This window comes from Penaeus chinensis, chromosome 32 (assembly GCF_019202785.1).
Source record: "Penaeus chinensis breed Huanghai No. 1 chromosome 32, ASM1920278v2, whole genome shotgun sequence".
Taxonomy (NCBI): Eukaryota; Metazoa; Arthropoda; class Malacostraca; order Decapoda; family Penaeidae; genus Penaeus; species Penaeus chinensis.
In genome coordinates, this window is record NC_061850.1 from 31005061 (window position 1) to 31015060 (window position 10000).

Genomic DNA, 10000 nt, shown 5'->3' on the forward strand with positions numbered 1-10000 from the left:
CTAACTTTAACTCTGACTCTTACTCTCTCTCGCTTTTATCCTCCTCCTCCCTTTTAGCTCTTCCTCTTGCACCGTCACCATCACCAACATTGCAATCTCCATATTTGCGCTAGCAGTAATGCTGAAGAGGCGAGGACGCCGCTGATCGTGCCGGAGAACAGCTGACAGCTTCCAGACGATGACTTGCACCTTCCCAGCTGATCGCAACCCGTTAGTGTTTCGCGACTTCGCTTGTTCAACGAGACACAAAGTGACAGACTTCCTCGTTAGCTTGCGACTGCGAGCAAATAAATTTATAAAATGTGTGAACAAAGGCACGCATGAACACACACACACACACACACACACACACACACACACACACACACACACACACACACACACACACACACACACACACACACACACACACACACACACACACTGCTTCAGACCGCTCTTGCGGTGTGTGTGTGTGTGTGTGTGTGTGTGTGTGTGTGTGTGTGTGTGTGTGTGTGTGTGTGTGTGTTTCAGTAAAATGACGTCGCGTATATTATTAACTGATAAATGACGGTCCTTGTATTAGAAACCTCCGCCCTATACAATACAATAGCCAATCGGGTTTTTCCTCACCGATTTCTTTTCTTAATCGCATCCCCCCCTCCACCGCCCACTGAGAGTGTGACTGAAAGCCCAACACAACTAAGTTTGGAAGCCTATTTATCCAAGATACCAAAGATGTGTTTTTTCTATATGATAAAAATGAACGTTAGAAAGTTGATATACAAGGAACGAATGGTGCGGTATGTTTGCTGAGCGAATTACGCGCGTTTGTCTCCTCATTTGTTTAGAATTCTCGGTTCGTCATCAAAACAAACCGCTGGCCTTGTGGCCAGGGTTACTGAGCCATAGAATTTTCGGCCAGCTGTTTTTTTTTTTTTTTTTTTTTTTTTTTTTTTTTTTTTTTTTTTTTTTTTTTTTTTATTAACCACCCTAGCTAACTGTGCAGACATGGTACCTTTGATGCATGGTATCACATTTGAATTTTATGTTATATTATTATGATATATAGTTGCAGGATAGAAGCAATTATGCAGTCCTTTATCTGCTCATCTGCCTCGCCGGCGTACAGCTCGGGCGTGAAAAGGCATTGCTACATTTGATATGCGGTCATATGATACTACATTCCAAATTTAGGATACAACATAAGTATATACATAAGATGGTATGAAATAGTTACATAGTTCTCCGTACCTCATGCTAGTTGGTCTGAAAGGCTCCACACAGGGCACTCTGAGATATAATGTACAATCGTTCGCTTATATTCTTCATTACATAGTTTACGCTTAGTTTCTTCGACATTACAAATTGTACTGACTTGCCAATACAATCTATATCCAACCCTGATTCTTGTTCTTGCTTTATATAAACCATAGATAAATGAATCTTGCGTAAACCGGTCATAGTGCTTTATGCTACAGCTTTCAGAGCGTTGATAATTAATAAACTTAGTCAAGTCCTCTTTGAAGGAAACTTTAATGATGTATAAAATCCTAGAAAGAGGTACCCCAAGATCTATATCCACACTTTGCTTGTCATGCTGACTTGGCTGGGCGATCAGCATGATCATGTCTTGGGATTCCAACATGGGATGGACTCTACGCAAAACATATACCATGGCCTCGTTCTTTTGCACGATAAGCGTTTATCCTGATGTCATTTGCAATATTTCCTGCACCTTTGTCTAGAGTGTTCAGAGCCTGGAGAGCAGAAAATTACCCCTGAGCCTCGATTAAATAGAAATTCGGTGGCCATGAGTATTCCTACCAACTCAGTTTGCGTAGTGCTAACCCTGTCATGAGCCCTCCTACAACCCTGGGGGTGCAAAATATTGTTTTTATATACAACAAAAGCGCATCCAGCCCTGCTCCCAGACTGCAAGGATTCAAACGCACGAACTGATTCCCGCAGACTTGTAGTTCGCAGTTTGTACTCATCCGAACAAAATGCACGCAGACGTTTACTATAGTTGAAAAGCTGTGACGTCACAGAGGCACCACTTTTTCTGGTTTATACTAGAAAAAGTATTATACTAGACCCTTTTCCCTCTTGGAGGAGCAATCTTTTCTTGTGTAGTCCCCCATCAATACACATGGTTTTCTTTGTCTACGCTTTGAAACGATTATGCGAAAAACTGGCTGCGTCCGGAACGGAAACCTTGCTTGTGACGCCATGTGTCTGCTGTATTGTTATGGTGAGCAGCTGTTTTGAGATGACAAACAATGCAAATTTCGAGGTGCCATCTACCTTTGATATTATAATCTTGGAATATAATAGTCAGCTTTACGATTCAAACTCCACACATGACTTGATGTTTTTTTTTTATTTACCTTGTAGTATTTATTTATTATTATTTTTTTTTTCTTCCAAGAACATGAAAATGAATACCATTTTTTATTGTTTCTGTATACATGCAAGTGTCTGTGTGAATGAAAAGGCGAAAGGGAGATGTATGAGTCTCATATTATTTGCATATTTGTGTGTAAAAAAAAAAAAAAAAAAAAAAAATAAACATACATATATATATATATATATATATATATATATATATATATATATATATATATTGTGCTATCACCAATGCGGTGTTTGACAAACTACATGGCGCCATGTTTCATGTTGTCGGGTGTATCCTATAGGCATGGAAGTGTTTATTGAAATTGTCAAGGAATGTTTTTTTCTCGGTCTACCTCGTGTTTGCTTGTTTTCGATTTTACCGCTTAGGCTAAAGTTTCCTTAAGTACCTTTACGGATTGCATGTCCGAGGAATTTGAGTTAACGTACTCGGATCAATTTTAAAAGCTCTCGTCCCTGTCCCTGACTCTTCTGAGGATCTCCTCATTGGACACTTGGTGGGTGGAAGGGGTGCGCAACATCCTGCGGTAGAATTTTAAACAATTCTGAGTGCCAAACCTTATCAAAAGCTTTTTGATAGTCAATGGAAGCCAGGTAGATGTTTTGCTGGTGTCGGATGGCTCTCGGCAAACATTCTCATGACGAAGATAGCATTCCCCCTATATTTAGCCTTCATAAAGCCAAGCTAGGTCTCTGGCATTTCGGGCAGGAGTTGTCTTCTGATCCTCTGTAGGATGATTTTCAGTAGAGTTTTAAGAACATGCGACATGAGATTAATTGTGCGATGTGTGAGGACTAAGTGTTCCTTTGATAGGCTAGTAAATACTGATTTCATCATATCTTTAGGTAACTTGCTTGTTTCAAAGATATCATTTAGCAAGTTCCAGTTGATGATGATGATGATGATTATTATATATACGATTATATTATGTATACGCCGTCAGGACTTGCAGCTTTCCTGGATTGTATTTGCTGTAGAGACCAGAGACCAGATGTGATAGCTTCCAGGACTAGATCTTCTGGTGGTACTTGTTCATCGCCAAAACTTTCTTGAACATATTCTTCCCAGCGAGCACTAACATCCTCGGCCTCGTGGAGAATGCGGCCGTCTGCTGATTTGATGCAATATTGGGAGGAAAATGATCGCTGACCAGTGATCTCTCTTATACTTTAGAACATCGCTTTGGGACTACAACTGCGATTCTCAACTTTATCACATTTCTCCTGCAGCCACTTTTCTTTGGCTTTCTTACGTTCTTTTTTGTTTACTAGTTCTTATTGCTTGGTGTTCCTTTTAAACCTTGCCATTTTTTTCTCAAAAAAATATTGTTAAAAGTTTTCTTTAACGCACGATTAGTATACATTGTACTGTACTATCATCACAGGATTGTAGTCTAATTTTGCATCTGCACCGGATATGTGCGGGAGTTCTTAATTGCGTTTCGGTATCTTGAATTAATTATAACATGGTAGATTTGGTTTCTGAATCTGTCACCTGGACTAACCCATGTATATCGCCATCCGGGGTGTACGTTAAACCACGTTTTTATGATGACCAGATTTTTCTCCTTACACCATTCTATAAGTTTATCTCAGCATTCATTCCGCTTCCCCAGTCCGTGCAGTCCAGCAGTCTTCCCGTCTTTTTCTGAGCCAACTTTAGCATTGAAGTCATCCATGACAATCAAAATTTCCTTTGATTTACACGATAAGGATAATTCATCAAGATAACTGTAGCTGTTAATTTGTTGGTCTTCAGCATCCGCAGTGGGAGCATAGGCTACTATGCTGTTTATATTTACAGGACTAGCTTTGATCTTAGCTAGAAGCAAGCGATCGTTTTTGGGCCAGAATTACAGAAGGGATTTTGATTTATTTCCAGAACTTCGCACAAACCTAAACATTGTATATTCATTCTGACCATCTCGTGGAGAAAAATGTCCAATTTTCCTTTTCAATATAAACTAATGTTCCATGTTCTGATCTTGGATAGTTATGATCTAAATCTCTTAGCCGATATCATGCTTGTTAGTTGGTTTGCAGTCGCAGAATGACGATGTCAGCATCCCTGCGTTGGATGCTGCTACCGGGCGCGGCCCCTACAACACAACCTGGTGATGCGCCGTTTCGGTTATTCTCGTAATGTTTCCGACTTGGCTTCATGTAGTTGACTGGGTCCCTAAATTGGGGCGGCTGACCCATGATCTTTGCCCAGGGGAGTAGTTGATTAAGTAATCATTATTGTTGGTTCTCAGCTCACCACCGTATCTACGATAGACTAACCCACTACCGTATCACACACACACACACACACACACACACACACACACACACACACACACACACACACACACACACACACACACACACACACACACACACACACACACACACACACACACACACACACACACACACACACACACACACACACACACACACACACACACACATACACATACACACATACACACACACACACTGCTTCAGACCTCGTTTGCAGGGCACGATGGCGGCACCAGTTTGAGGCTGCCCGCGTCTCTGGCCCGAGCATTCCAAAGGAGACAAACAAACAAACAAACAAACAAACAAAATCTTGAAAGATTGACCCCCTGGAGTGCATTCGGAGAAAAGAAGAAAAAACACACACACAAGAAGTCAATTAGGTCACCTTAGTTACCAAATATCTTCTCTGGGACAAAATCAGAGCAAGGCAAGCACTCGGGAGAGACGGAGCGGGTCAGGATGCGTGTCTATATACAGGAGGGATGACACGGTTCACATGACAAATATGACACGGCGGAGAGACGCTTGGATTGATGGATGGGGTGGCCTCGTTTTGTATGATTGGTGCAGGTGACTTCGTTACCTTAGCAAAAATATGGGGACGCAAATCAGTATAAATAATTCGAGTTGCTTAATTTAATTTATTCTCCCAATATAAACCAGGTTAATTCACGTGCTTGGGCGTCAGACTCATTCACGCCCTTGGCTCGGTGCTACAGTTACCTTTCCGTATGTCTCTGCTAATGGTATTAGACGTAATTCATTGTTAAGAAAACTAATAGTAATTATTCTGTCACTCGACTAGTCTGGCCGAACTACAGCTAGCTGTTCCATCCGAGATTAAAGGAAAGTTAACTATGAATCCTGACTTTACTAAGATTGAAGTCAAGACCACTTAGCAAGATGAAACTGAATCCCTGGCCTGTGTGTGTGTGTGTGTGTGTGTGTGTGTGTGTGTGTGTGTGTGTGTGTGTGTGTGTGTGTGTGTGTGTGTGTGTGTGTGTGTGTGTGTGTGTGTGTGCGCGCGTGTGCGTGTGCGTGTGTGCGCGCGTGCGCATATTTGTGCGTACGTAGAGAGGGAGAGCGACAGGGAGACAGTCAGAGATGACAAATAGGGAGAAAAAAAAATCGGAAATGGAAATGCAGAGAGAAAGGAGGACCATACGAAATACGATAAATAAGCAAATAAATAGATATTACCTAATAATATCACCGTTAAATGCTCACAAGATTACCCCATTTGCCAAGCGCAGAGACCAACGCACGACTCTCCCATTAACAGATGACCCCCATAATTCCTTGCTCATTGTTGCCGTGGGGGGTTTAGGGGCGGAGACTGAGGCCCAGGGCAGGGGATCCCCTGCCCTGGCCCTCAGCCCTCGCCTCAGCTAATTTTGCAGGTTCTTTTCTTTTCCTTTTCTTTTCCTTCTCTTCTTCATCCCCTTCTTCTGTCCACTTATCCTAATCGTTAACTCATTTTTACCCTTTTCGCCACAATATTTTACCATAATTCTCTATGACCTTTGATGTCTGGCACATTTATTTGTTTTAACCGTTAACCACCATTTTGACAGATGTACTACGAAACTCCAGAGAAGCGTCAGAATAGGTCAGAAGTCCCCTGCTCGGCCAGAATGGTCTAGCATCTCGCATTTGCTGCAGCTCACTCCACTTTAGGTGACATACAAGAGGCACTCTTCTTCCTAGACCCCCCCCCCCCCCCCACCGAGCAGCCATGTTGGTTCGGCGTTCACTGGGACTGTGGTTGTGCTCCTCTCTGATTGGTCTTCTCGCTGGCCTCGGCTCGGCTCAGGAGGTAAGTGGTGGTCGGTGTGTTACTGCAGGATAGAGCATATTTTAATGTCATTTTTTTGTATATTCATAAGCCATGTATGTTCAGTTAAGCAGAGGATAAGACAATATTTTAGTGTCATCTTCAGCGCATTCATAAACCGTGCATGTTAATTTAGGCAGGGAACAAAAAATGTTACTTTGCATCTACAACGCATAACAAGAAAACACGTTTCGGATTATTGTAAATTTGTCTTCATAAAATACAGAAACGCAGTTGAATACCCACAAATGAATAATAAATACCCACAACGCATCAACAACGTACCCCCAACCCCTCGCTGCTTCCAATAACAAAAATGGGAAGAAAAACAAACCACAAGCACACTATCTTGCAGGAGGACCAAGTCGTCGTCCGATTCGAACCTGCAGACTTGGTTCACGTCATAGAAGGAACGGTTCATGAAGTCACGTGGTCAACTCCCTTAGATGACGTCAGCAGGGTCACGGCGTCAGTGGAAGACCAGGTGAGTGTCGCCTCTGATGCTTCCCATTGACTGGACGTCGTTGAATAAGTACTGTATGTTTGTATTTAAAGCTGTGACATTGCTGGAATATACTGGACCCGCGCTTAATATTTTAGGCATGGTTCATTGTTGGTATTGAAGCTCTTACCTTTATGTATTCCATTTGACTTATAAGCTTCAGTAATTCATCTGTATAGTGGATATGTCCAGGGGCGTCACTTAAGGGGGGGTATGGGGGGTGGTTCACTCCCAACTCTTAAAAAAGCCTCTTTTTGCAGGGAAAAATCTAGTTCTGCAGGGCAAATTTTCTAGTGAGCATTTTCTTTTTCGTGATTTGCATGGCAAAAATGATTTTTTCAGGGCAAATTTACCCGTCACCCCCCCAACTTATAACATGAAGGGACGCCCCTGGATATGTCTTGGATATTTCGCATCTGCGAGAAGAGCAGTGCCATTACTATGTAGTCCATCATTATTTATTAACCTCAGTGACAACAGTTGTTTGAATTGTGAATAAGAACAGCTGTGTCGCCTCATGTGACTTGCAGATATCGATGACTTACTGAATTCCAGGTCTGTGCAATTCACTGCCAGTTGATTGCATTTTGATTTGTCACTTCGTATTGCAGATGGTGGCGGAGGTGGTTGGAGTGAGCGACGTGACCCGCAGCGCCCCTGGCGGTAACGCCACGCACTACGGCTCGCTCAACGTGTCCGCCCTCTTTATTGGCTACAACAAAGTGCGCGTCACGCTCTTCGATCGGCAGGATGTTGTGCGTATTGCATGGTGTGTTCGTTCCTCACAGACACACACACACACACACACACACACACACACACACACACACACACACACACACACACACACACACACACACACACACACACACACACTTTTCTGTGTTATCACTGATGCGGTGTTTGACGAATTACTTAGCGCCAAGTTTAACGTTATCGAGCTTTATTCCATAGGTATCAAAGTGTTTGTATATTAAAATTGTCGATGAATGCCTACCCCGAGCTTGCTTGCCTTTAAATTTTCCGCTTAGGCTAAGGTTTTCTAATGTGTCTTTACGGATTCCATGTCCGAAGATTTGTCGTGCTCGGATCAATTGTAGAAACTCGCGTCCCTGTCCGATTTTTCTGAGGATCTCCTTGTTGGACACTTAGTCGGTGTAAGGGGTGCGCAACATCCTGCGGTAGAACGTTTCTACAGCCTCAGTTTCAGTCGTCAATGTCGAGCCATATAGGAGAGTCGGCCATACAAATGTTTAATGAGTATGATTTTTACTTGTAATGAGAACCTGCGGTCTGTTGGGATCTTTTGTTGGTCCGAATCTGCGTCTGATTTCCCTATTTGCAACGAGCATCTGAAGTGACAAGAGGTCCTAATTAGCTAAAGGGGGAAACCTGTTGGATTTCTATTTCTCCTTGTTTCAGTGGACAAGTTAGTGGGACCTCCGACTTGAAACTACCATTCCTGTTATCCCTGCTATTGATATGGAAGCCAAAACGTTCGCTGGCTTCCACAATAGCACCAAAAAGCTTTTGGAGGTCATTTGCAGATGTGGCCATGAGAACTGTTTCATTTGTATAACGAAGGTTGTTGATCTTGCAACCACTGTGATAGCATTTCCCTCCTGGTGACCTTCAGTCTCCCGCAATGAAGAAGGTGACATCACACAGCCTTGTCGGACAACTCGCTCGATGGGGAACCAGTTAGTTCCATCGGATATGTGGACTGCTGTAAGTTGATATTTGAAGACTGATTGAATTAGTCTCATCTCTTTGTCATCTATCCGGACATTTGCGAGGATTTTCTAAGTGCCGTAACTTATCAAGAGCTTTTTGATAGTCAATGGAAGCCAGGTAGATGTTTTGCTGGTGTCGGATGGCTCTCGGCAAACATTCTCATGACGAAGATAGCATTCCCCCTATATTTAGCCTTCATAAAGCCAAGCTAGGTCTCTGGCATTTCGGGCAGAAGTTGTCTTCTGATCCTCTGTAGGATGATTTTCAGTAGAGTTTTAAGAACATGCGACATTAGATTAATTGTGCGATGTGTGAGGACTAAGTGTTCCTTTGATAGGCTAGTAAATACTGATTTAATAATTTCTTTAGAAAAACTTGCTTGTTCAAAGATATAATTTAGCAAGTTCCAGTTGATGATGACGTGTGTATATATATATGTATACATATAAATATATATGTATATACGTATATATATATATACATATTTACATACATATACGTACGTACATACATACATACATACATACATACATACATACATACATACATACATACATACATACATACATACATACATACATACATACATACATACATACATGCATGCATGCATGCACCCATACATACATGCATGCATGCATGCACCCATACATACATACATACATGCACCCATACATACATACATGCATGCACACATACATACATACATGCATGCATGCACACATACATACATACATACATACATACATACATACATACATACATACATACATACATACATACATACACACACACACACACACACACACACACACACACACACACACACACACACACATAGGTATACTCAGACATGCAAGCATACACTTATGTATGTAGGTAATTAATTCGACTTTACGTGATTCGCAAGTAGACAAAATCGGGTTTAATCTCGAATGCCCTCAGTTCCCACAGCGAAGCAACGGCTTCCTCTTAATATGACGTGAACCATTTCTTAGTCCAGGCACAAGCCATCCCTTTTCACGATGCCCTCTCTTCCTCGCGCCAAAGGTGGTCGGCGAAGGGACGCTGGACATGTCGGTCCTGCTGTCGTACCAGAAGATCAACGACATTTTCACGCTGACCATCGGCATCCTGGTTGCGGTCGTCTACATCAACATGGGCGCCACCATGGACTTGAAGATCATCAAAAACATCAGCAAGAAACCCATCGGCCCTCTGCTGGGGATCGTCTGCCAGTACCTGTTCAT

At 42.4% G+C, this 10000-nt stretch overlaps 1 protein-coding gene across 2 annotated transcripts in view; it reads left to right on the plus strand.

The window, feature by feature from the left end:
• LOC125042699 (sodium/bile acid cotransporter-like) overlaps window positions 1-10000 on the plus strand; it is a 19070-nt gene that overhangs the window by 4343 nt on the left and 4727 nt on the right. For both annotated transcript variants that reach the window (XM_047638513.1, XM_047638514.1), the window contains exons 2-5: window positions 6255-6496; window positions 6870-6998; window positions 7628-7771; window positions 9801-10000. The exon at window positions 9801-10000 is cut by the window's right edge and continues 7 nt beyond it. In XM_047638513.1, the coding sequence (XP_047494469.1) occupies window positions 6416-6496; window positions 6870-6998; window positions 7628-7771; window positions 9801-10000 (554 nt within the window). In that variant the 5' untranslated portion in view covers window positions 6255-6415. The remainder of the gene's footprint in view (window positions 1-6254; window positions 6497-6869; window positions 6999-7627; window positions 7772-9800) is intronic.